The 27443-nt window shown below is 43.6% G+C and overlaps 4 protein-coding genes and 2 non-coding genes across 10 annotated transcripts in view; 3 read left to right on the top strand and 3 right to left on the bottom strand.

Moving 5' to 3' along the window:
* Positions 1–11684, top strand: part of LOC6555188 (aminopeptidase N) — a 29937-nt gene extending 18253 nt beyond the window's left edge. For 2 of the 4 annotated variants that reach the window (XM_026980588.1, XM_026980586.1), the window contains 10 exons: positions 2337–2666; positions 4874–5057; positions 5349–5681; positions 7859–8230; positions 8286–9716; positions 9774–9897; positions 9958–10148; positions 10208–10375; positions 10432–10575; positions 10641–11684. In XM_026980588.1, coding sequence (XP_026836389.1) covers positions 2337–2666; positions 4874–5057; positions 5349–5681; positions 7859–8230; positions 8286–9716; positions 9774–9897; positions 9958–10148; positions 10208–10375; positions 10432–10575; positions 10641–10896 — 3533 coding nt within the window. In that variant the 3' untranslated portion in view covers positions 10897–11684. The remainder of the gene's footprint in view (positions 1–2336; positions 2667–4873; positions 5058–5348; positions 5682–7858; positions 8231–8285; positions 9717–9773; positions 9898–9957; positions 10149–10207; positions 10376–10431; positions 10576–10640) is intronic. The other 2 variants (XM_001981588.3, XM_015153528.2) reach the window with 1 other exon arrangement.
* Positions 11685–12058: 374 nt separating this feature from the next.
* Positions 12059–13799, top strand: LOC6555187. Its single transcript, XM_001981587.3, has 6 exons — positions 12059–12147; positions 12335–12533; positions 12588–12724; positions 12785–12838; positions 12898–13213; positions 13266–13799. Coding segments are annotated over exons 1-6 (1218 nt in total). The 5' UTR covers positions 12059–12146; the 3' UTR covers positions 13777–13799.
* A 25-nt stretch (positions 13800–13824) lies between these two features.
* On the bottom strand, positions 13825–13896 carry Trnaq-uug. The gene has a single exon. It is a non-coding gene; the product is annotated as a tRNA-Gln (tRNA).
* Positions 13897–14075: 179 nt separating this feature from the next.
* Trnaq-uug lies at positions 14076–14147 on the bottom strand. Its single transcript has one exon. It is a non-coding gene; the product is annotated as a tRNA-Gln (tRNA).
* Positions 14148–14295: 148 nt separating this feature from the next.
* On the top strand, positions 14296–16198 carry LOC6555184 (sperm-associated antigen 1). Its single transcript, XM_026983771.1, has 6 exons — positions 14296–14381; positions 14453–14739; positions 14797–15215; positions 15268–15395; positions 15452–15579; positions 15636–16198. Exons 1-6 carry the CDS (start codon positions 14360–14362, stop codon positions 16092–16094), a joined length of 1443 nt encoding a protein of 480 aa, XP_026839572.1. The 5' UTR covers positions 14296–14359; the 3' UTR covers positions 16095–16198.
* Positions 16199–16612: 414 nt separating this feature from the next.
* LOC6555051 (uridine phosphorylase 1) lies at positions 16613–25470 on the bottom strand. 2 transcript variants are annotated; one of them, XM_015153758.2, is made up of 6 exons: positions 25171–25470; positions 23459–23528; positions 18333–18456; positions 17616–17963; positions 17186–17557; positions 16613–17120 (listed from the first exon to the last, which is right to left on the bottom strand). In XM_015153758.2, exons 2-6 carry the CDS (start codon positions 23512–23514, stop codon positions 16977–16979), a joined length of 1044 nt encoding a protein of 347 aa, XP_015009244.1. In that variant the 5' UTR covers positions 23515–23528; positions 25171–25470; the 3' UTR covers positions 16613–16976. The 2 variants fall into 2 exon arrangements, with proteins under 2 accessions (XP_015009244.1, XP_001981621.1); XM_001981585.3 differs by lacking the exons at positions 23459–23528; positions 25171–25470 and adding an exon at positions 19603–19866.
* Between the last annotated feature and the right edge of the window lie 1973 nt (positions 25471–27443).

The raw sequence follows: 27443 nt of genomic DNA, 5'->3' as shown, positions 1-27443 counted from the left end.
CCCTTTGGGAAAATGGGTTATCATTAAATATGACACAGACAGCGAACGTATCCAATTGAATCGCACTCCATGGCTAGGTGTGAAGGGGGCAAGCTTCCCCCCAACATGAACAATTAACGAAAATAACAGGGCTCAGAGTGAAAAAAGAAGAAACGCTTGTTTGACTGCCTCTGATTTCGATGAAGCCGATAAGATACCACTTTTGTTAGGCCCTCAATGGTGGAAGAAAGCAGCCACGGCAGTTTGATGACGTAAATGCGACAATTTCTTTCCAATTAAACGTCAGCTTTGCGATAAGAATGTATCGTTTTTGGGTCTTGCGCAACATCAATATTGTTGTACCATCTCTTTACGGTCATCATATCGAATTAGGTCTTTAAAATGCTGTTAATTGCGCTAGAAACAATAAGTGTACATAGTTCAGTAAAAACAAGGTAGAATGCTATAGTCGAGTTCCCCGACTATCAGATACCCGTTGCTCAGCTAGTGGAAGTTTCAACATTTTCTGGAATATTTAAAAAATATTAAGAATATTAAGAAAATTTAAATGCAGATTTTGAGAGAATTGCGCCAGAAACATTTAGAGATATGCCACTTAAAAATCCGATTAAGATCATACATCATACATATGTACATCATACATCATCAAAGAAATTACAATTACAATTATTGTACTGTCTTTGCTTTTACTCTACGAGTAAGGGGTATAACCATTATCGGGTGAAAGTGCCATCAATTCTACCATTATAAGCCTCGTGAAATGATTGTTTTTGATACTATTCTTGGTATGGAAAGCTAGAACTTTAAATAAAATTTCCTGTTTACTAATCGCAAACAGTATATGTTCTTCGATTCAGCCTAATCACTTCCCCAAGTTCAAAGTCAAGTAATCAAATTTTTGTTATGGCTGCTATTGAACTCTTGTTAGCGTCTAAATGTTTGTGATGTTTTGGCATTTAACGCATGATTGAGTCATTAAGATATGGAGTAGTGCCCCCCGAGCCCACCAAACTAAAGTAAAGCCGAGTAAAACGATCTGGTGTGTGTGTGCGAAATGCAAACAGTTGCCACATTTAGGTTTTATGAGTTAGGTTCGTTTTCGACTTCGTTTAACGACACAGCAAAAGCAAAGCCAACGCAGCCCCAGCCAAACCAGAACGAATATCATAAAACTACCCGATGGGAAATGGTATGGGGTTCCGAATTCGAATAGGTGTTGCCTGGGCATTTGGTTTCGTTTGAGTGATCAACTGACTCGATGACTCAAAGACTCATTTGGCGGTTTCTGGCTTGGACGTCGGCATGGTGGGCACATCAGACTTTGATGTTCGAGACCAGAAAGTGCTAAAATATATTATGAATTAGGTTCGAAAACTGTGAATTTCTGGAATTTTTAGGTGGCGATTATATTGGCTTCTGGGTGCCAGAGAAATCTTGATTAATAACAGCGGAAATTGCATGATAGTATCGTTCAATAAAAGTGCACCTACGTAATTATAAATCAAACATTCAGCAGCTACTTTGCACATAGCAAGAAGCGCTTGCGGATATTTATTTAAGCATTTTTAAATCATCTCTGTTTATTTACACTCTGGAATCTGGAGGGCATCACAGCACGGACTACTCGGAAGCAATTTTGAGTGCCATTGTTCGCGGCGTTGTTCTATAAATGTGCCAAAATCATTAGGGAATTACAATCTCCTTATGGCTAATTATAGATGTGTATAGATGTGCCGATCTGCCAAAGTTGAATAACACCGAGGTGCTGACACACACTCACCGATTGCATGAACATGCTGCAAATGTGCGTTTGTATTTTTAGCGATATTCGAAACGTTTGGCGCCGGCAATTGGCAAATCGCCTCAGTGTTATTTACACTCACGCATGGCTGGTGAACAACAAGGCGGGAAAATCGATTGGGGAAAATTCGACGGGCTCGGTGAAGGGGACCACCCGAAAATGAAAAATCAGACCAGCCCCCTGCAGCGACACGTGCCACTGAACGCATTTTCATTCGCCGATCACTTCGATTTCCCCCCATCAAACGCGGCGTCAATTTAATTGAATGCCGTTCAATTTAATTGCCAACAAACCAAATCGACATCACCCGCACATATCTACGCCGTACATACTTTTACTTTTAGTTTCCTACCCCGCATATTATGTTCATGTTCTTTTCCCATCATTTCGCTCACATTGGTCACGCCTATCACATGCTCATCAAATTTGGTATAACTAACGATACATCCAACCATTTCACCTTGCTTTCCTAACTCATTTGGCTTGAAATTCAGCTTGCTCTCTGTTTTTTCTTATACTCCTTCTCGTCGAGCAGCCATCATATCCTATACCAATCCCAAACTGCAAATCCCATTGGTGGCATCGGCCATTTACGCGCCCACCACCACATCAACAGGCGGCACTCCGACATCAGCCAAAATCGCATCCGCATCTGCATCCGCATCCGCATCCGCATCTGCTTCTGCTTCATTATCATCACCACCAGGTCCTTCGGCGGCAGGATCGGCTAGCACATCCTCCGCCCCCGCGGGCGGAGGTCCTTTGCAAGGACTCGTGGCCAAACTGCGTAACTTTAAATTCGACGACACGAAAAACATACGAAAACGTTTCCATTTCGATTACATTTCGAAGGACAGATTTTTGGGTATGTTTCAAAATTTATTAGAACTGATATAGTACTCATGTAAGAGAGATGCAAGAGGTATACAATATACAATATGCTGCGCTGTTTACTATCTTTGCAGCTGTTTTAAAAGCTGGAAATTGTGTGAAGCGAACATTTTAATAGAAATTAGGCAAGACTTAAGGCAATCCGCATTCTAAAGGCTTTTTTGGGATAGGTTGCTAGAGGTACCGCTCCATATGAAGAACGTTTTGTAGGCTGATCGCTCCAGAAGAGCCCAACTTTTAATCAAGCCGAATTAGCATTTTCATTAGCCAAGTTCGTTAAATTTGACGGGTTCGGCATTCCCACATTAAAGTCCAACAGCCCCGAAATCTCGCCGGTGGGCGTGCCCATTTTTTGGTGGCGCCTCACGCTTGCGCCCACACAATTTCACTGCACTGAACAAAAAGCGGGGAAGCGGCTTAATTTGAATGTTTTATTGCCGCTTGACGCTACTTAAACCTCGACTTATGCATATTAAATAGACATTCATTCGGGTGGGGCATGATGCGATGGAGTGGTTAGCTGCCCGCTGCTAATGAAGTAACATCGAACAGCCGCTAAGCGGAAATTGTGGTTCATCAAAATCAGATTTTGTTGCACCTCCCACTCGGTGGAGGTGCAGCGGGCAAACAAAGAATAAATTGGGGGAAATGGAAAAGTGGGGAAAAGTCGGAGTGAAAAGCTTTCGGGGCGCTGCTATCACTGAGTTATGTTTCTTGACAACTGATTTATCAGTGGCACACGAGATCCGTGTGCCCCGCTTCAATCAGGTCGCAGCTGCAGGTGGTGCAGTTGCTGTTTTTATTTTCGGGGCACCACATAAATTCCATCGCACCACCATGGTCGAAGATCAAAGCCGGAGGATGCCGGTAATGGGGAGCGTTTCTTGGAGCAGATGTTGCCCCCAACTCGCCCAAGATGAACTGCAGATACATTGCAACAGGTGGGGTTGGGGATAGGTGGAAAATCGATGAGAGTGCGCGTTAGAAAGTCACCGCAACCTTTCCACGAAACACGGTCGGCGGGTCCAAGTGAAATTTAATTAAAACACGATGGTTCGGCAAACTGACATACCTTTCCTATAAAAGTGCCATGCGCACACATCATAAAAGTTGGAGTTCTCCTCCTGCTTTTCCTACGGCATCGTTGGAAGGCCAGCGGGAAAATGGTAATCGCACAGTGGTAATTGAAAATTCGCAGCACGCGCTTCTGTTTCTGCTCCCGTTCGTCGACGGGGCACAGTGAGTGCGAAAAGTATGACTACTTCATGTCAGCCTCATCTGATGAGCTCATTATAAGCGGGCTTTTTATTCGTTATCTATCTACTTCCGCGAGCGTTGGCATTTCTGCTTATCTCGATCACGTTGCTTTGCTTATCTGATGGCCACGCACTTATGTATTTTTAGCGATAGCTTTTCAGATAGCACTACCAGGAAAAACGCAGTTTTCTGCCGAATGAAGTGGTGCAGCTTGCTCACCTTAAATTAAGTTTAGCTACAGAAGTTTTTCAATGTCTCCTCATCAGCTTAGTGCTGTTACTTAATTCTAGTGGCTCATACTTTTGCTCGCCACTGTTCTATGCGTTTTGGCTCGGGTCCAACAAGTTTGGTACTTCTTCGCTTGTTCAACGCGCTGTTCTGCCCTTTATAATGAGCCAAACATTAATTTTCACTTGAGTTAATTTTTCGCCATAAAGAGCGAGTTTAACGATCGGTTTAGGCCAGAAACTCAGCGGGTGAATGGAAAACGCGGGGGGAGGCCATTGCTTTTCCACATGTCGTTCTCGACACTTCGCTAAATGGCCCGCTAACATAATGTACTTTTCAAAGCACTCGAGCCTTGGCTAAATTATGCTATAAATCAGTTTGATGTTGCCATCAATTGTTTACACGCACGACATGTATGCATATAATGCATTGGCATTCCACGAATTTCGAAACCATAATTCGATACGAAGATCTGTAAACAAATTTTGAATGCAGTGAAAACAATCAATGAATTGGACAAAGCATAAACTTTATGGCCCAGTTGTAAAACTCAGATATGTGGGTGTGATAATTTCAGACTGCTTATAAAGTTCGTTCTATCACTTGTTCTTTGGGGGAAATACGAGTATGTATAAAAGAGGGGAGAATTTCAGAATCAGAGAATTGTTATTAAAACGTGTTTTATATATTTTTCAGGCGGTCAGCTGAAGACCAAAAATGGCCAAAAGTATGTTTTCAATGGACCTCCATCGGGGGTCTATGTTTCCAAACCCTGCCTGATCATCGCCGCCTTCATCGCCCTGATGGCCCTACTCTTCACCATTGCCATTACCTATTTTGTGACCAGGCAGGGACTGAATCCCAAGGAAGTGACGCCCAGGTGAGTGCTGGTGAACCCGATCCGCATTAAGCAGCGGGTGTGGTTCGCCTATCAAGTTTGGCCGGGTATTTGCTTTATTTCGCGATTCTGTTTTGCATTTGTGCTAAACGGTTTGGCCAGCGTGCTAATTGGCAGTCGAAGGCTATATGACCTCATTCGGAAAGTGAAAGCAGTTAATGCTTTTCCTCAGACGCCTTTCGAGGTGCGGAAGGGTCAAGAGAATGCGAATTGGGTGTGACCCGAGCACTTTGCATAAGGCAAGTCCAAACTGATTTGTATCCTTCCACTCAGTTGCATCACCGCCGATCATTCCGATGCGAATCCAAATGGGACGCCCATCCAAACCGCCGGCTGGGTGAGCATGAACTCTCCGCCGCCCTTGGATGCGGCCACGCCCTCTCCAATGCCAAGTCCCACGCCCACGCCCACAACCACAACCACACCCACCGCAACCACAACCTTGGCCATGCCCGGCTCGAGTGTGAAGCCCGAAACTAGGATGGTGGATCCGAAAGTGGGTGACATTCCGGCGGTGGAGCCGCCAGCAGAAGTCGAGGATAACACGACCAAGCCCATCAATCGTCCACTTAAACTCTACGAGGGATGGCGTCCACTTCACTATAGGTAAGTGAATCACTTAGCCACTTGGGCCACCAATTGCTCTTAATGATAATAAACCAAACATGCGCCGAAATCCCCTCGTTCTGCTTAAATTGCTTTGCGTGCTCGCATTCCAATTTCAGCAAAGATGCAGCTGACATCTAAATTGCTCACTCAGATTTTCCACATTTTCCGGCTGCAAGTGCCGGAATCGATCTTATTCTTATCCCGCTGACAACTGATAGAAAACTGGATCAATTTGTCTAACTGCAATTTGTTTTCAGCAAGATGTGTTTTGACAAGTTAAGCGAAAAGCCCGGTTTAGATATTAGTGTAATAGCTAAACGTTTAACGAGCTAATTGGGATTAAGCCATCACACAGTTTAGACAAGGCAGTTACAGCACTTCAGCTGCTGATAATGCGATTTATTACACAAATTATATGCAATTAAAGGTGCATTCAGAAGACATGCTATTAGTGGAGGAATATTTAAAAAGAATTCCTTCCCATTCCAGGCGGTATGAACTTATAGTATGTTGGAAATAGTAGCAGTAGTTTTAAAGGGATTTCCAAAGGGTGTGTTATCAAATGGGAAATACATGCTAATGCGTAAACTTTTCCCGAGCCCAGCCGTCGAGCCCTAAGCCTTATCCTTGGCAACTACTCCACTGGCATCCACCCCAAGCCAGCCCCATTGACGTCACTCCTCTGTGCTCGCGAGTACACATTTGCTTTTCTATTTCCAAGGAAAGAAGTGGGTCAAGGATTGAGCCGCTGCAGTTCAGTAGTCGCCGTGTACCGAAGTGGAGAACCAGCCTGCCAGCTACTTGCAATCGGGCTAACAACTTGTTTAGGCCACCGCAGGAGATGGCCAGTCAGGAGCCAACAAGACCAATGGTCAGTGGGAAATCGGCTGGGCCCATGCCATTCATCCATCGGTCACACTCCGCGGCAGAGGCGGCACAGATCTAAGGAAAGAATTGAGGCACGCCGCCAAGCGGCATGACATAATGCGCCAAATAGATGGCCAGATAGAATGATACGTAGATAGAAAGATACTTTGCTCAATGAAGATGCGCGGCTCCGCGGTAGCCGCATGCATTAATATAATTGACACAGAAAGCCCAAGCTGGGCATTAATTTGTGCACCGCACGCAGCCTAAAAAATAAACTCCAGATGCGGGAAAGTCCAGGGGAATCGGTGGATGGAGTCGATACTTGATGGATGGCGGCAAGTGCAGCACAGTTTTGCCACTCGAGCGGATCGATGGCAAGTGATTTTGCAGCTGCCGATCAAAGCGAACTACAGTGCTGACCAGCTGTATCTGCACCCGTATCTTTGTCTGCATGGCAGATAGTATCTGAAAGCTCGCTTCCTGGTTGCCCCCAGAACACGCATCGTAAGCCAATCGCCTCAATTAATTGCAACTAGGCGCAAAGCCCGCACCCAGGGGATTCCACATGGGCAAGCTCGGAGTTGGAGTTGGAGTCGGAGGATGGGGCTCCAACTGGCTGCATCTGCCAGCGGGTCTGCGGCATTCTTGGCATTCGTGTGAGCGAGTAAGTGAGTGAGCCGGGGGAATTGATATTCAATCTATGAGGTGTACTCTAGCATCCATGGGTTAGTCAACTTTTTGCACAGATTGTACCCCTTTCAAATTATTTAGAGGAATGACTTTTAATTGCGCGACCATTAATGGATCATTAAATAAAAATATTTAGCTGCAAATCACTGTATTTAAATGGCTCTTACAATGAGTTCTTCAAACAATATTGTGCACAAATATGTATTATACTTATACTTAGAGCATACAAGTCTTTAGCTGCCTTGGAGCATTGATTATTTGCGGTTGCCAGCCAGCCAATTATTGCGCTTCTTGTTTGCTTTGATTTGCTTGCTGATGCGGCTTTTGATGGCATGCATTTCATTTGCCGCCATTCCGAACTAATGGCGGCGTCCGAAGTTCGAGGCAGAATGCAATGCCCCCGAATGGCGGAGAATGGGTGCCAAACACATGTTTGTTTGTGGTTCCTCTAATTTGCCCTCTTGGCGACTGACTGACTGATTGATTGATTGGCACTTTTGATGGCAGCGCCGTGGCATTTTTGGCCACCATGTGCATTTCACCTGCACACTCAGATGCATTTCCCGTTCTATTTATATGATATTATATGATACCATCCAAACCTCTTCTTGCAGCCTTCTGATTGAGCCAAGTGTGGAAACGTCGACCAGCAACGGCAGCCTGACCATCGAGATCGAGCGGGATGTGGCCAAGGTGACCAGCTGGGAGCCCATCGTGCTCGACGTGCATAATGTGAGCATCTCCAATGTCCGGGTGATCCGCGCCCCAACTGAGGGGGCCGGCAATGCCAGCGAGGAGCAGGACCTGGACTTCGACAGCGACTACGGTGAGGATAATGCCACTTTTGTGATCACTCTGGGCAAGGCACTGGCGGCGGAGACCCAGCTGAGGGTGCTGCTCAGTCTGGACTTCGTCAGCCAGGTGACGGATACACTGCAGGGCGTCTACAAGACCAGCTACACGAATCCGGACAGCAAGAATGAAGAGTAAGTGATGCCCCCAAACTCCAGGAAACTCGTTTAAGGCTCCACTTGCTTTCAGATGGATGATAAGCACTCAATTCTCGCCCGTCGACGCGCGTCGCGCCTTTCCCTGCTTCGATCGTCCGGACATGAAGGCCAACTTCTCGATCAGCATAGTCAGACCCTTCCAGTTCAAGATGGCCCTGTCCAACATGCCCAAGTCGGGCAGCAGTCGCTATCGCCGTGGCTTTATCAGGGACGACTTTGAGACCACGCCGAAGATGCCCACTTATCTGGTGGCCTTCATTGTGTCCAACATGGTGGATTCCCGGCTTGGTAGTAGGGACAGTGGGGTGTCGCCGCGAGTGGAGATCTGGACGCGACCCCAGTTCGTGGGCATGACCCACTATGCGTACAAGATGGTGCGAAAATTCCTGCCCTACTACGAGGACTTCTTTGGGATCCAGAACAAAATGCCCAAAATCGATATGGTGTCCGTGCCGGACTTTGGATTCGCTGCCATGGAGAACTGGGGCCTCATAACCTTCCGCGATTCGGCGCTACTGGTGCCCGAGGATCTGCAGCTGGCCTCCTCCTCGGAGCACATGCAGGTGGTGGCGGGGATCATTGCGCACGAGCTGGCCCACCAGTGGTTCGGCAACCTAGTGACCCCCAAGTGGTGGGACGATCTCTGGCTGAAGGAGGGCTTCGCCTGCTACATGAGCTACAAGGCACTGGAGCACGCCCACCCGGAGTTCCAGAGCATGGACACTCTGACGATGTTGGAGTTCAAGGAGTCGATGGAGCACGATGCGGACAACACCTCGCACGCCATATCCTTCGATGTGCGCTCCACCAACGATGTCAGGCGGATTTTCGATCCGATCAGCTACTCAAAGGGCACCATTCTGCTGCGCATGCTCAATTCGATTGTGGGCGACGTGGCCTTCCGGTCGGCCACTCGAGATCTTCTGAAGAAGTTCGCTTATGGGAACGTGGACAGAGATGATCTGTGGGCCATGCTCACGCACCATGGTCACGAACAGGGCACTCTGCCCAAGGATATGAGTGTCAAGCAGATCATGGACTCGTGGATCACACAGCCCGGCTATCCGGTGGTCAATGTGGAGCGCCGTGGTGCTGATCTCGTGCTGCGCCAGGAGCGCTATCTGCTGCCCTCCAGGAACACTGCGGACCAGAGCACCTGGTTCATACCCATCACCTATGAGACCGATGAGTTGCGCAAGGGCGACAACATACCCACCAACTGGATGAGGAGCGAGGACAAAGACGAGGTCGTCGTGGGCAATGTCTTCTCGCACAGCAGCAACAGCGACAACGTGATCTATCTGAATCTCAACCGACAGGGCTACTATCGGGTCAACTACGATATGATCTCCTGGCTGGCGCTCAAGAAGAACTTCACCACATTGCCCAGGATCACAAGGGCCCAGTTGCTGGACGATGCACTGCATCTGTCGCAGGCGGAATACCTTACCTACGACATACCGTAAGTTTGAAAAGTAAATGAGTAGTAAACGGAATCAATAGCATAGTTTCCCCATAGATTGACCTTCCTCATGGAGCTGTTCGATGCTGTGGATGATGAGCTGCTGTGGATCGCCGCCAAGCCCGGTCTCAACTATCTGATCTACAACCTGAAGAGGGAGCCTGCCTACGAGACTTTCAGGGTGAGCATCCAGTGAAGCCGGTACTTTTTAGAGTGTCTTACACATATTTCCTTTAACCAGGCCTTCATGAAATTCATCGTGCGTCCCGCCTTTGATCACTATGGCCTGAACGAGCCGGACAACGAGTCCCACTTGCAACTGAAGCACCGCGCCTTGGTGGCCTACTTTGCTTGCAAGTTCAACTACGATCGCTGCACCCAAAAGGCGCAGATGAAGTTCCGCGAGTGGATGCGCGATGCGAAAAACAATCCGTAAGTCTGTGCCTTAAATGTAAGAACTCATTCCAAGCGACGGTATTTAAAACCAACAGCATCAAGCCAAATCTCAAGTCTGTGATCTACTGCACCTCCTTGGCGGAGGGCTCCTCACCGGAATGGTATTTCGCCTACAAGCAGTACAAGACAACCACCAGTGCTTCTGAGAAGGAGGAGATACTCACCTCGCTGGGCTGCACCACCAAACCCTGGCTGTTGTCCAAGTGAGTTACGATTTTGAGCCTTAAAGACCAGAAATTGAGGTACGTCCACTTTGTAGGTACCTCAACATGACCATCAATCCCACATCGGGCATATTAAAACAGGATGGCGCCTTGGCCTTCCGCGCAGTGGCCTCCAATGCCATTGGCCATGAGATAGCCTTCGACTTTCTGCAGGGCAACATAAAGGAGATTGCCGAGTAGTAAGTGATACTTTGTGTGACATTTAGAAGGTATTTCAATTGATTTTTGTTGCTTCGAACCACAGCTATGGCGACGGCTTCTCCACGCTGTCCGAGATGATCAAGTCGCTGACCATCTACATGAACAAGGACTACCACAAGCAGCAGCTCCTGGACTTGGCCACCACCTGCCGCAAATTGGGACTACATGCCGTGGAATCGGCCATCGATTTGGCCATAGAGCAGGTGAACAACAACATCTACTGGCGCAGCCACTCGTATCACAGCCTGAAGAACTTCCTTGAGGGGATTGTCAGCGAGTTCCAGATCAACATCTTTTAGGACGGAGATCAAATGGAAAAGGGGGAAAACTCAAATTGATTTCAACCAAAAATCGCGATTTAGTTATTGTAACTATTACCATTATTTGTATTCGTGCGCAGGCCTCAAATTAATTTAATCAAACGAATTATTTGCGAAAAGTGATATAAACGTGTAAGTTAGCCAGCATAATTTAGGTAACCGATTTACTTTTTGCAATTGTATATTTATTTATTTGTAAGTCTCGCTTCTCCTCTGCTTTTCGGCATTGCTCTGCAACGTTCCTATTAAAAATAGAAAGCAATCGGAAAATGCATAGTTCGAATAACTCCCATTCATCACTTCAGGCATCAGTTTAAGTCCACAACACAATATCTGTCACGAAATATCTAAAGTGTAAAACCTGTATTATCTATATCTATATGATATCTGTATGATTGTCAAGTACTTTGTGTTCGCACACCTGTAGATCCTAAGTGAATGAATCTAGCACTAAGTAAACCAAAAATCTATTTTGTAGTCGATCCAATCAATGTGTTTAAAGGTCCTGGGAGGAATCAGAAGGTGGGGAGCATCGAGCGTAGGAAGATATTGAAACTGAGTGTCCTTAGTACATGGTTTAAATTGTTTGCTAAAGCAAGAGTAGTACACACGCATACACACAAATATATTTATTAATGTACGAGTACCTATTATGTATTTTGTAAAGTCCAACACTGAAATACTTGTATCGCTGCTGCACAACCATGTAAATAAGTTTTAAAGCTTACACTAAACACCTAAATAAACTATGTATTTACGTAACTTTATTCAAAACTCTTCTTCAATTACTGCCGATTGACTTTGATTTATTTTGGGAGTTTTGAACTTGGCGGTTCAAGAAATCAAATGAACTGTTTATGCGGCCCTGAAATTTAGTATTTCTAGCAGTACGGTCTCTCTGACTCGGATCTAAATACTGTTTCATATTCCGCCGTTCCTCTTTCGCTACACTCTTTTTAGAAAACGGATTTAATGCATATCTTACACTTTAACCTTAATATTTTTATAATAAATATTTATAATAATATAATATTTATAATAATATAAATATTTATCAAGTGTTGAAACGATTACCATTACAAATTCCACTTTGCAAATTATAAATATATTTCACCTGATGGCAACCCTAATAATTGATTTTCTAGGAGATTTTCAGAGATTCACTAAACGGTCTTACTGTCAACTAAATTATTGTAAACAAATATTAATTCAGCTTAAATCATAGAAAAAGTAAGTATGCAGCTTAATTAGCAATAATAGAAGTTAAATTAAGGGACCTTACAAATACCAGACCGCTTCGTTTACTTTTATGGTATCAATCACTCCAATACTTTCGTGTTGTTTTGACAATTTAAATCAGGCTTTGTTTTGAAATCTGTAGTTCAAAGTATACTTAAACTCTATCCAATTCCATCAGTGAGCAGAAGGAAGTGGCACGCTTCCGAAGAGGACAGATTCATCGATATCTGGATACACAACTTGCACCTATTTGAGCCTGGCAAGAAACTGACGGAAACCTATGCGGAACTGGAGCCCTTTCTTCGCGATGTTGGCGTGGAGATCAATGTCCAAGGAATCAAGTCGAAAATGGAATCATTGAAGCGAAAGTATTTCAAGTCAGTACATAACTTTTCGATGGAGAATCTGTGTGATAATCTCCGCGATTTCAGCTTGCTGCACTCCGACCAGGAGGACCAATCTACCACTTGGAGGCACTTCTCTGCGATGGCACTGGTGGTAAATGCATCTGCCAACGAGGTCAAGGACTCGGAATGGAAGGACTATACGCAGCCACCGAAGACTTCCCGTAAGAATCATGGAATTCCCACCAGTAAAATTCACCTAATCACAGATTTCAACATTTCAGACAAAACCCGTTCTTCGGTTTATATGAACGAACCCGCACAACGTATGGATTACGGTTCGAAACTCAAGAAATATTAAATTTGTTTCATATAAACGGTTTTTATTTTTTAGTAGACACACCATTCAAAAGCGTCTTCGTGGATGAAAGTGCTGGGACCTTTTTTAACGATGAAGAAATGCCCAATGCCAAGAGAGTAAGGAAAAGATTCAGCAAAACCAGCAACGTTGGAGTGAAGGCGCGTAGAGTTTGGCAGCCTGCGGAGGAATGCGTATTCGTTGAAGTGTGGGAAAAATTCGCCAGTCACATACAGAGTGAAAGGAAAAAAATTGATGTCTACAAGGATATGCAAAATGAGCTTCAACTGCGCGGCGTTCGAATATTACCAGGGGATATTAAGTCCAAAATTGAATCACTAATGCGCACGTTTAGGTAAGAACTTTGAAACTACTTAGCTGCTTTATTATGTTACAAATAATTGCAGAGCACAGCGAGATTCGGTGGGAGATAAATCCGAGTGGATACACTACGCGAAGATTTTAAAGATCCAGACTCCTATTGATTTTACAAAGCTGGATGGATTTTCCGAGCCCAGTAGCAGCAACGAAGACGATGCGTCTTGGTTCAAAGAATTGGAGCCAAAACCAGATCCCGAACCCATCAGAAATCCCCCGAGCTCTAACGATTCCGTTGTCAATCAGTTTGACAATCGTGCACAGCCGATCTCTCCCGCGTCCAGCGAAGTTTGTTTTTGGACTGATCCTGATCCCAGCCATTGCAAGGTGTCTATTGAAGTGTTGGACCAAGATGAGCCGACAAAGCCGTTTGAATCTCCCTCTATTGAAAAGCAAAAGGCCTCTGAAGAATTTAGTCAATTTGTAACAAAGGAGCTAACCGTATTGAATGATGATTTGCTAATTGAAGCAAAACGCCAAATATACAATATCATATGTGTTTTGCAGAAGAAACAGAATGAAGTAAATAAAAATCCATAGTAAATATTAAACGTACCTTTCTTGCAAAAACAAAAAAAAAATACACAAAGGTTCTACCGAGATTTGAACTCGGATCGCTGGATTCAAAGTCCAGAGTGCTAACCATTACACCATAGAACCGCGTCTTCAGCCTGGCGCAAAACGAAACATCTACTACCGGTAGAACATTTCTATGAAATACCCTATTTTGGACGCTTATATTATAAACAAACATTTATTTGTGAAATTTGGGGCTTAAAAAAGGTTTTACATTTCAAATATTTATATGAAAAATATAAAAAAGAAAAGTTAATTTGGGAAGGTTCTACCGAGATTTGAACTCGGATCGCTGGATTCAAAGTCCAGAGTGCTAACCATTACACCATAGAACCTTGATATGAAGCGTACTGCCAAATGACACTTTTCTGCTGCGGGCACACTTTTCGTTGTCCTATGGTGAGTTTAGAAGGGGGTGAAGATAAGGAAACACTAGTGTATTTTAAATAGAGCGTTTTAATTCGACTCGCTACGGTTAGTCAAATATTTAGAAGCTATGCTGCTTTTGAAACCATCCGAACAATAGTCTCACTTTGGCATTTTGGGGATGTTTGTTGCCAAGCAAGCCGGTAAAAGTTTGCTTGATCGATATACACAAGATTAAATAAAACCCTAAGCAGCTCCCGTAATTTTCTGATAGTGCGAAGCCGAAACATGGAAAACGAAAAAAAGAAATCTCTTTTGGAAAAATACAACTTACCACTGCACTATTTGGACTTTGCCCACGTGGAAAAGTGTACAAATGCTCGCGAAATGGAGAAAATCGTCCAAGTCCTGCGCTCCGGCCAGGAAGGACATTATCCGGATTTGCAACGCTGCGCGGAGGAGAAACTAAAGGCACTGAAACCGGACAGTAAGCTATTTCGCTACGAGGAGCAGATAAAGCCAAGCACTGCCTTGGACACAAGCGAACTAAAACCAATTCTGGTAGGTTTTGCTCTTAATTTAAAGTAAATATTTATGGATGCATCCTTTTTACTTCAGGATTGGACTGACGCCATTAAAACAAAGGATAGTGCTCTCAATGAGCTAAAGAAAGTTAAGCAGAACTTGAATCTTCCATCTGTGCGTAAACTTTCCAAAATCGATTTGGATACACAAAGTGAAACTAAAACACCAAAACCAGCGCCAAAGGCCCGAACTCAGCCCAATACCAAAAATAAGGAAGCTCGAATTAAATCCACGGATTATAGTAAATGGGATAAGTACGATCCCGATGAGGAGATACTACGCATGGATTTGGATGAGGAGCGCGACCAGGAGCAGGTGGAGAAAACTATTGCCACTCGCAACAAATCTGTTACCACGGATGATTTGAAAAACGAAAAGGATTCTCTTTATGAACGCCTCCAAGCGCAGCTAAAAAACCTGAGCCAACTGGAGAGGGAGCAATTTGCTGAAAGGTAAATGCCATGTATTTATTATCTTCACCCCTATATTAATTATTATCAAAAGACATCGACTGCGTGGCAATGAGAGCTTTAAGGCCAAGGAATATGAAAATGCCATTGAGGAATACAACTGCTCCATTATATACGACCCTGAAAACGCTGTGCACGCCTACAATAACCGCGCTGTAGCTCGTAAGTAATCGGTTATAATTCTTACATATACAAATTTTTGTACACTTTATTCACAGATATCAAGTTAAAGAAATACTTCTCGGCCATATCGGACTGCCAGGCCTGTCTGCAGCTCGACCCCATGAATGTTAAGGCGCATCTTCGTATGGCTGAGGCCCACAATGCCGAAGGAAGACATCTTGAGGTGATAATGCTTAATACCTTTGGCTTTTAGTTTTCAGCTAAAAATATCCATTTCAGTCCCTAAGCCTGTACAAAAAGGTCCTGGGCTTTGAGCCAGATAATGCCATTGCCGAGAAAGCCGCGAAGAAGCTGACTTCGATTTTGGGAGAGGTGGCTCCGTCCACCGCCACACGTTTGACAATTGAGGAGATCGATCCTCCGCAACTGCAGACTACCCAACCCAAGAAAGAGCTTGTGAAAAGTGCCTCAACTGCGGTCAAGAAACCCGAACCAGCCGTCTCGGCCAACACACCACCCATTAAAGACTACGATCTGGCCGAGTTGGTCAAGCCAAATCGCATGGTAAAAAGCAACTTGGTGTCGGCCGCTGAGGCCTTGGGAAGTAAGTTGCAGGCCACCAAGGGAGCTGCTCCCAAGAAGCCTCAAAGTCCGCCTTCGACACCAAAGGAAAGCATGCTGCGTTTGCCACAGGACAACCTCAACACCAGCAATAAACTTCTTATACAGGAGATTTGAAGAACTGGATACGGTATCTGCAGCATGAGGTTTTTACGATTCTAAACTTATTTAAAAATATATGTAATTATTAATGGCACCAATTTTTCACCAAAAAATTAAAGCTTGAGGTGTTGGTTGTATAATTTAATTACAATTTCTTTTAATATACCGTTGAAATATTTATCATAAATCTCGTTTTTACAATATAACTTGTATATTTGGTTTTGTCGTGTGTTATCCGTAATTGTATTGATGTTATTTTCAGCATTTTGTTCTTCATCGCATTGTTATTTCATTTAGTTTGGATATAACTAGACAGAGAAAGATTAAGTGCTGTTGGATTGGGTTTAGAGTCGAGTGTACGGTAGCAACACTAATCAACACGTACATTTAACAAATCTTTAGGAATTTCAATACATTGTAATATAATAATTTATAAAATGGAAATGTAGCATTAAGTTGTCACCATAAGTGTGTTTGTTATTGTTAAACCTTGCTTAATAGATAAGCCCCATTTAAAACTTGCAACATAACAATTAACAATTTCATAATTCTTCTATATTATTCGTTATTGTTGTGATCTCAAAAGCGTTTATTTCTGATAACCTTTGAACGTCACACGCAGTGATACTATTTCCATATATTATTGATATACATATACATATATATTAAATTGTGGTAACATATTTCAGCGCTTGGCAGCTCAATGAATGTACGTACAATATGCTCGCTTTTAAATTATCCAATGAGGTTGTGAGGCGATATACACAAAAATAAAGCTAGGAACTTAATCAGAGCTAAGCTAGGGAATGTTGAAACACCATTGTATACTGAAGAGATGCGACATGTAATGTAGGAAGGGGAACTGAGATGGAACTGGCTATGTGGATGTGGCCCAGCTTACTCGTGGGCCTGAGACTCCTGCTGGACGAGCTTGAAGCGCCGGGGAGACTTGATAGATCCCTGGTGTCCAAACACCGACTTAAGCTGTCCATTGTGCGTAAGGACCTTGCGAATGTAGCGCGACACGAGGATCTGCGGGCGCTGTTGGGGGAGAGTCAAAAGTTTAATTACATTCCATTGACAGGTTGTTGGTCTGGGTCACCCACCGCTTGCCACTCGTTCATGACCTCCTTGGGCGCGTTGACCTGATCCCCATTCAGGCGGTTCAGCAGGGCGACACACACCACCGCTGCCTTGATGCCGGCATGGTGGGTGAGGGCCGCGAAGATGGTGCTCTCCATCTCTATGTTGACCACCCCGTTCTCGCGCAGCTTCTCCAGATAGTCCATCTTCTCGTTCTCGCTGAAATCACAGAATGCCCCATCCAAACGGCCCTGCCCCTCGTAGAAATCGTTGGTGCACAGCGTCTTGCCAATGATGGTGTCGTACGGATCATCGGGACTGGCCAGGGACTTCAGCTCACGGGCCAGCTTCTTGTCCAGCTTGGCAGGACGATGAATGATCTTGCCCAGAATGGTCTGTAAAACAAGTGTTTACGGTAATCTTTCTAATTTGAGATATTTCAGTTAGACTTACAAACTCGTGGGAGTTCCTCAGCTGCCCATCGAGGGCATCTTCGGTGATGATGACGGTGCCGCCGTCGACGCCCACTCCTCCGCAGGTTCCTATCCTGATGAAGACGGGATCCTTGCACTTGGCATGGTACATCAGCTTGATCATCTCGTGCATCAGGATGCTGACCGAGGGCGTTCCCATGCCGTGGCTGACGCAGAGCACCGGGCCCACTTTGTACATCGAGTAGCGATACGAATAGGCGCTGATGTCCTGCAGTTGGGTGCCCGCTGGCAACTTGTAGCCAATCTCGTTCATTATGAAATGGGAAAAATTTTCCATGCGCTTTGGTGTGCCGCCCATGCAAACGAACTGAAAGTCAAAGAGTTCACAGAGGCATTAATTAAGTGAGTTTATTCAGGGGAATAACCGTCCTCGTATTTCAGATTTGTGAATTACTAATACCGCTGGTCTTGTAAGCTAAACACGCCGCTTAGGTATTACTATTATTTATATAAAACACACCCTTTATTGTTGTAAATCGCAATTCGAACCTGTACTAGATTAGTGTTGAGCTCATAATTCTGACTAAGCATTTGATCAGCTCAGCTTAACTGGCAGCACCTAATGAACTCGTTTCGATTGTGCCCACTTGATTTGATAACAATCAAGGTCTAGGTCTGGGTCTCCACGTATTGCTTTTACCCGTTTCAGACTATGAATAATTCAAAAACCACTCACCTTAACATCGCCAAACATCTCAGGCAGGTCGTGGCTCTCGCTGCCCAATGCCAGGTGATATAGGATGTCCTGGTCCATGAGCTCGATGTTCGAGTTGCGCAATTTGACGGTTCCATCGGAGTACCTGCCATCATAGCGAGTGCAAAGCGAATTAATTAGGATTAAAATCTTTTCGACGCCAGCGGGGCCATAAACTTACGCCCACGTCAGGCTAAGAAATGAATGAGTTAATTACTTTCAGCTGTCAGAAGTAAATCACACTTAAAAATACTGGTTCTCTGATAAAAGATACGGTTATCTAAGTACCTATTTCCTAGAAACGTGGCGGCCGAACAAGCCCCCAAAAGTGTAATCAGTATCTGGGTAGAAAGAAATTCGTCATCAATTTAAAAAATTTAAAATACATTTTGGTGAAAAACACACTTTTGTCACACAATCATGAATATGCACACATTGTGCTATATATTTAATGGCCTGAAATGCCAGCTTCAAATTTCGTATTTCTAATCAATATTTGTATCAGTATCAGTGACTATATTTATAGAGACCCCATGCGATGTAGGGGGTCTAGATCATACGAATACCCAACCAAAATCATTATCAAGTGCGTCAAACGAGGATTCGGAAAAAAACACGTTAGAAGTGTGAGCAAAACAAAAAACAAAATGTGGTATGACTTTAGCATAATCAAAACAAATACAAAAAAGCCGTGTAGTCTTGACCTTCATTGATAAGCAACATTAATACATATATTTCGTAAGCACTCCGACAAACATCCGATTATAAAGTACGAAGTTTGTAGCATAACTCATCATCAAATCTAAATCTATTTTTCAAGTCTATAGAAATTTACAAAATATCAAAACATTTTTCAGAATTGTGAGCGTGACAGTTTTTTGCGGTTTGGAAATAAACTTGCGTTCATACGGACAGACGGACAGGTAGGCGTCACACCCACCGGTCTGTTCAAATATTTTGCCAACTGGCCATGCGTTCTGTTTTCCTTTCGCCCTTTTTTCTCGGTATTTACCCAGACGAAGAGGTGGTTTTGTGCCAACACAGCGATTTTTCCTTGGGGAAACTATAGACTGCAGACTGCATTCCACAGACTGCACAGATGGATTTGTTGATTTGATGATCAATAGAAAACTGTTGTTATTTCTTGCTGGGAACTAAGAAATTTCCAGAGCAACTTTCTCCCGCCAAAAGCAACAACCCCCGGCTACTTGAGCAGCAGCTGCAGGACGAAAACCGGTTTCAGCATCCTTACCGCGTTATCCTTTTCACGTACGCATCATCAGTTTCGTCGTCCTGCAGCGAGGACCTGTGGGCGCAATCGTAGTGGGCCTTGAAGTCGTGCGTCTGATTATCGGTAATGGTGGGCGGCATGATGTCACCTCTCGAATGTCCTTCCACTCACAAACTAGCAAACTACCAAACTAGCAACCGAAAGCAGCCAGCGAGCCAAAACAAAACTAGTTACTGGTGTTGACACGACAACGCTTCGAGCGAAACTGAAAAAATTGCTTGGGTTTCTCCGGCTCTTATATACGTGTGTGTGGCAGAATGCCCATTTCGCCGCATTCTCAGCTCAGAGAAGCTGGGTTGGGTAAAATCGAATGTTTGAAATTTGAAAGCTGGAATTGTTTGCCCACCAATTCGTTTTCTTTGCCCACGTCCAGTTTTGAAGATATGAAATTTCGAAAATTTTTGGAAAATCAAGAAGTTGACTTTTTTGAAATTTTTTTTTTAATTCGCAATTACTTTGTTTGCTCACGTTTGCCCACTTTTTAGAATTAAAAAAAAAACTTGTAGTTTAAAACTAAATATTTTCAAACAAAATCGTTTGCCCACCCTTGCAGTGGGGTGTAAAGTCAACCTCTACAGAATTGCATACAGCCGATTGTTATCAGTTCAGACCGGCTTATACATCACTAATTAAGTGCAATTGGCTACGAGCCCTGAGGCAAAACCGAGCATAACGGATTTGCGTAATCCAATTATTGCAATTTCGCTGGATTATTCGCTGGATTGTATGAACAGGGTGCTCGATCAGGTCCAAACAGCCGAACCATTAGTATAACATTTAACTTTTAATACATACATGCAAATTGGCTTGGAATATTTGGTTTTGTATATTTTAAACTGGTTTTTAGCTACCAATTTCGATTCACATTCTTCAACTCTGATATTTGCAAATAAGATGCAAAAAACCGAATTTAAATTTTCCAAACAATAAAACGGAAACTAATTATATAGAACTGGACACCTGTTATCGTAACTGAAAGTTACTCCACTAATAGGTAGTATTTCACCATGCACAAGAATGTGAGCAGCGCAATGTTGCATTGTTATAATTAAACATAAAATAAGTTAGTAAATAATATTTTGAAACATACAGTAAATATGTTGCGTTTCAATTTTGTTGATAACATGTTTAGTTCAGCTTTTACAGCTCGTTGAAGTTTTAAATAGACGCTTTTGGAAATAAACTGTGAGCCACTGTACATAAACAGACGACAGCGAAAGACAAACCAAAGAGGAGCTCAGTGCACACACAGGTAAACAGAAAGCGAAACAATCAGCAAAGGAAATGGGAGACTTGGACGGACAGAAAGATAAAACAGAAAAATAAATATAAATGGGTAAGACTACACCATACCCCCGATCATAATAAATAAAGCAAGCAGTTATGCATATGTAAGAATTTTCCATTACAGAAACGAACTCAAAAACGGTTGAAATGTTAATTAATATAAACTATTATACATATACAGAGGTGGTCAAAAGTTACACAACGTGCTTTTTTTTCAATTGTCAATTCAATTCTGTATATAATATATCATACTATCTGTGGTGCCACACTAGTACAATATACCCAAAAGCTGCGCAAGTAGGGGTACTAAAAAAAAGAGCAAAAGCAGTCGAAAAGGGGGCTCGGCTGTGTTCGCTCAGTTATCCACAAGAGAGAAAGAGAGTGCGCCAGAGACAGGGGAGCACTAATAACAGAGGCAGAGAGAGAGGCAGCGAGATTGCAATGCAAAGAGACTTACGCTTCTATGTACGTGACGGTGCTCACAATTTGGTTTTTGAGGTCGCGTTTTGGCGGTAAGCAGAGTGCGGCAGCGGTGGAATTCATTTAATGGCCATACTCGTAATTAACTTGGCCGATTCCCCGTAACTACCATTGATGGACTTTGCCAGCTGCAAAGCCGAACAAAAACCGTTGCTTATATAAGCCAAAACTATGCGAGACTTGCTGTGATATTCGTTCGAATGGCAAGTGGAATAAAGAAAACTCATTAACCAACACAAATCATAAAAAGTGGTTCAGTATCGATATTCAAGTTTGTTTTCGTCATAACAAAGGTATAGTGCTTCTTGAGGTACTCTGCGTAATTTGAGATGAGTACGCAATCGTGGCCATTTCAAGTCGTTTCTTTGGGTCATTCCACTTGGTTGGGTACTGTGGGTAAGCTTGCCTGTCACTGGCAGCAACAAATGTCACTGCCATGATTCTAGTCTTTCCTTTGTGAGCCCAAGCACTTGATCTATTTGTGGGTGACTTACTTCTTACAAATTGTATGCACCAGATACAATTTTTGATGATTTCCTAACTAACTTTATAAACATAAGAACTTTATAATTTTCCTACAGTGAAAGTTCAAAAATCCAGAATCGATTTTAATGTTTTTGGAACTTCCTCGAGGCGTTGAAAAGCTTTTTCCAGCTTAGAAAGAATTGTGCACCAGTCACGTCACACAGCAAACCATTAATCAGCGAGCTTTAAATGGATATCCTTTAAGACTGTGAAGCCCATTTCAACTATACCTTTCCCCGGCACCCCAACAAAGCTATTAAGCATTTCTGCAGGTCTCAGATAAGACATGGTCGGGTAATTACTGAGGGCCACTGGAGGTGAAAGTCAGGCGGAATACCGTCAGGTCATGCCGAGTCCAACAATGAGACGAGCAATGCAAATGAAGCTGTGGACAATGCAGATGCTTTATGAAGGGATTGAGAGATGAGAAATCGGCGAGGAAAGCAAAAGTCAGGGCCAGTTCAGTGGGCCACGTCGTGTCGTCATCCCAAATTGCATTACTCACGCACCACTGGCCGCGAGCCAAGGAACACGCCCACTCCTTTTTGGGTGTGGGCGTATTGGCAATATGGCCCTTCAACTGGCTGGCAAATGCCATGGGCCCGCCCGAATCGATAATTGGCTTTTTATTGTTTTGTCGGCTTTGAACTTGCGACTACTGTGCGTATGAGCAATGTCATATACTGGCGTATGGTAGCAACACCCCCACTCCGATTCCCAAGGCCACTGGAGGCCTGTTGAAGATAATAGAACGCCCCCGTTTGCTTGTTACCCATTTATTTTCTCACTTTGCCAGCAGGGAATGTGCAAGATACTGGGTCTGATCAATCCTATTTATAGGTCTCAGTTGTGGCTGACATAATGTTTCTGATAGCTGAATGAGCCAGTAATTAAAGGCAATTTGTGGCTAGCCGCTATTATTCGATTATGTCTAAACCAATTAATAACGATTTGTGTCATCCGGGGAAAAGGGACAATTACTTATCTGTTGAGCCAGGCAAATCAGATTACGGCATACTTTTATTTAAAAGTTGTATATTCCATTCTTTACATTATTTATGCTAGCTTTGTGTCTAAAACCAGGGATTATAGTCTGCAAAATTATAATTTTATTTATTTCATCCCTTTAGAGAACTATTCTACATTATACTTTTAGGCGACCCCTTTTTACTAATAAATTCATGTAGAATTCAACAGTCTACTTTACTGCCAATGGGATGATATATATTTCCTGGTTGCAAGCTATAAACAAATTGGCAATTCACCTTGCGAGTGCAAATTTCTGTAACACCCGCATTACCAACTTTCGCAACTACCAACAATTGTTGGCATATTGTTAGTCAGCTGAGAAGTTTAGTCACAAAAGTTTTTATTTATAGCCCCAGCATTGTTGGCGCTCTTCCGGGCCGAAAGTTGCAGGGCCGAAGTTGCGCGTGAGGCACAAACTTGGAATTAAGTCAGCCCAAGTTGGGGCCATGCTGTTAATTTCAGCCAGAAAAGTTAGTTGCGGCCTGGCGGTACTTACTCGTCGAGCTCCTCCTCGGAAAGGGAGGCACTGTTTCCTGTGAGCAGCAGCGACATCTTGCGGTGGGAGCCTGCAAACAGAAAGCGAGGTGCGGGTGAGAGATTGAAACGTAAATGGAATTTTAATAGCGCGTAATTCCAATGTGAAAAGTGGCAGCATCTTTTGGGAAAGGCCGTGCTGGGCCCATTTAAATGCGTGCCACATTCGGAGGCCTAAACAAGCTTTGCCGTAGGCTGGAAAAAGGGGCAATAACAGGGGTGAAGGGACTACAGAGAAAGAAATCTATTAAAATTTGGTAACCTTTATAATTGAAATTTAGAACCACGTTTTAAAGGATACAATTTAATACAAATAATATTTTTTTTTTTTGGTTTATTACACAAATGTAATGCTATTTTGTATGTGTACAGCGGAAAAAGTGAAAAGCGCGCACAAAGCATTTTGACAGCTTTTAATTAAAAAACGTCGGGCAAACGTCACGTGCCAACATCAATGCGAGGGTTCGTGTGTGCTGGAACTTGGGGGATTGTTTTGGGAGGACTCTTTAGGGTCCTTGAAATGTTTGCAAGCCCAGCCGGACCAGCCAAATGTTTGTGCTTTTCATTCTGCGGAGGCTTATCCGCTGGCACTTTTCGCATTATTTTGGCCTCAAGATGGGACACGTTGTGCCAACATGAAATGCCTTCCTCTGAAAGTTATGCCATACTTTGCACCAAAGTATCTTTCTGTGTTGGCTGTTTGTTGCTCGCTGGGCGAAAGTTCAAGGCCAGCCACAATTAGCTTGACCAGGCAGCCACTCAAAGCAGCCGAAGAGAAGGGCAACGCGGAGTCCCCAATTTTCCACTTTGTTTATACTTGTTTTCCAGCAATGTTTACTCGGCTTCTGGCTATGCGCTGAATTTGAAATTATGAGAAAGGAAAGCAGACGGAACTGTTGCATACTTTTTGGGACTTAGAGGCACAACGGGGGATTATATTAAGAGATTTATTGAAAGCGCCTTGGAAAAACAATTATTGGCAGGATATGGCAAAGGTATTTTCTAGAGCTTAGTAATTTTTGTGGGTGGAACTCAAATGAGGGTGGAACGACCCTTAAAAGGTATCCCTAATGATTTATTGATTTATGGCAAGAATCTTATGAAATAATAAGTTAATTATTCTAAATACTCCTTATAGAAACGAGTAAGGGATTGATGGCTAAACAAGGGTGTTGAAAAGTATCTTCCTAAGTTAATTTAAAGTTTGTCTCACAACATCATAAATCATCCCTCCACGGACAGCCAAGATAATCCATTTGGGTGTCTGCACAGCTTGTTGACCCATTAAAGTGGATATAGCCTTGAAAGCGTTTGCTGAACCATTCCAATGGACAACAAGCCAACGAATGCAGATATCCAGCTGATGTAGACAGAATAGGAGGTACATAATGAAATAGGGGTAGCAAAAGGAGAAGGGTTGATACAATTACTGTGCGCCCTATTCTCCCGAGAACTTTTTTCAATTATATCAAGAAACCTCGTTGGCCAGCAGATGTTTTCAAGACGGTGCAGTCGTCGCATCAGCTGGCTAGTGTGTATCCTGCGACAGGATAACACCAGGAATCGAGCTATTGATTTTCTCCGCAGACAGCATTAACAGAGAAAGTTTTTCGTCTCATACACCAACTGGGCATATTTATTGTTGCTGCCGTTTTACCCGCTCCACTGACTTACGTAAAGAGTTCTAGGTGTTGTGCTTTCTCCGCGTTTTGTTGCGCTGCCTCTTGGCTGTAATTTGCCTGATATGCACCAAATAAAGAAAATCGCCGCACTATTATGCCGCGTTGCCCTGTCACGATATGCGCGTTGGTATTTCGATTGCTGAATTGCTTTGTTTATCTGCAGGCACGTGAAGCAAACAGGAACGCCTTCTTCCCCTTCCACGCACACCCTCTTTTCCGATACAAAATCCCACTGGCAAACGGACAGAGAAGCGACGACCAGAGCTGCACGAGGTTCCAAGACCAACTGACTAAAGGGGAGTCCCACACAGCGAAATGGCTCGACTCGACTCTACTCGGTCGAAATTCGCTCACTCTCTTTGGCTTTTCACTCAACGCTCTGAAGGAAGAAGCGCCTCGCAGACTCACTCGATTTTGAACTCGGCCAGGTTTGCCACTGTCCGGGGGTTATTTAATTATATAGTCCCAGAGCTAAGCAAGCAAGGCCAACAAAAACTGTTTACAATTTCTTGAAAATCGCACTAAAGTAGAATTTGGGAGCGGTGAGAGGGTGGTTTTGGGCGGGGTAATGGATTTGTGTGCAACAGCTGCTGCGCAGACCATTTCTCCTTCGTCTCCTAATAACTTGGCCTACAGGACATGGGCTGACCATTAAAGCTGAATTGAATTATTTTTCAACGTGCACTTAAGCCCTTAAAGGTGTTGAAAATTGGGCAGCACGGTGGCGCTCCACCTGTCGTATACGCAACCTGAGTGATGTGGGGGTTGACGTTGCGCATACGCCATGTGTGCCACATCATAACTGCCATGTTAAGCAAAACACACCAAGTCTGTATTTGTTTATTCATTTTATTCCGTTTTATGGTGGTCGTAAAGCGTTTCCCATTCGAGCGGATTGGGGAATTTATTGAGCAGAAATGTTAAGGATTTTCTTAATGGAAATGCTGCATACATTACAATGAATTTGCGAGTTGAAGGGTGCGTAAAATCATTTAAGTCGATTTTTGTTTATATCAATATAATATGTTGTGCATACTTTTCTTTTTAGCGGAAACAATGAGATGCTAATTTTCACATTCCCCGTGGCTAATCTTTTTTTTAGCTGTTTACCAGAAGAACTTTTGTTTAGATTTTTAAAACCAATATTTGCCCAATGCCAAGGAATGTATGAGTCCAATTAGATGAACACACTGTAAACAAGACAATGAATTTTGTAAATTTTCCCTTCAGATGAGATCACATCTGTCCAAAGGTTTTAATTAAATGTAATCAATAGGCGGCTTGACTTTAACTTGACATTGGCATTCAAATACATTTCCCCTGTTCTATCGCTTAATTTCTAAGCTTTCACATACAGCCGTGTGTACGTCTATATACACACATTCATGCCCCAAAAAATCGCCATGGCTGACTGCGGCCCAGACGGAGATAATAAGTCCAACATGACACGACACCGACATGGGCAGTAAATTCGAATTACGAATTACGAGTTACTGTGGGCGGAAAAGGCCCTCCCCCAGCGAAGAAGAGGAAGAGCGAGCGGTGGCAGTAAAACGGTGACTAAACGATTCGCTTCCATGGATTTTCGACAAGCGAGCGGCGGCTCCGCTTCGAAGGAGCTAAAAAACGTTCATTTACTCAAGTGACAAGTAAGAAATCTTCATAGAGATGGCTCGAAATTTCCATTCCACTGCATAATAATAATCATCAGTATTTTATGCCGGGAATGACATCGTTTCATATCTCATGGGGCACGCAATTGACAAGACATCGCTCATACGCAACGTTGGATCAACAGTTGGGAACACAGCATATGGCGGATTTCAGAAGCTAAGGGCCGAGCCCAGCCATTAGGAATTTTAATATCTGGCGCGTGTCAAGGGGAAGAACACTACGAAAATAAAAGGGTCAATCACATTTAGCTTAGGCAAAGGGCTCTTAGAAAACCTTAAGTTCCAAGCTGGCGTGGCATATTGAAACTCCTTATGAATCAACCCCAAGCTGGAAATGTCAATTGTGAGTGACATTCAATGCATTATTTAAAGTTTCAGTAGTTTCAAGTAGCATGTACTATATATTCCATTTGTTGAATCGATATTTTTATTTTTAGTGTGCATTTCTGTTTATTCAATGGCCCCTGCAGGATGGCCCCCTATGTCTCTCAAGCGCTCACACAGATGCTCATTTCGTTGATCTGTTTGACAAATAAATACTGATGTATCCCCACCTCGTTGACACGACACTTTGGATGAATTTTCCATTTCC

Source organism: Drosophila erecta, unplaced genomic scaffold (assembly GCF_003286155.1).
Source record: "Drosophila erecta strain 14021-0224.00,06,07 unplaced genomic scaffold, DereRS2 tig00000000-arrow-pilon, whole genome shotgun sequence".
Classification (NCBI taxonomy): Eukaryota; Metazoa; Arthropoda; class Insecta; order Diptera; family Drosophilidae; genus Drosophila; species Drosophila erecta.
The sequence above is the reverse complement of the archived record's forward strand: the minus strand, read 5'-3'. Positions and strand labels throughout refer to the sequence as shown.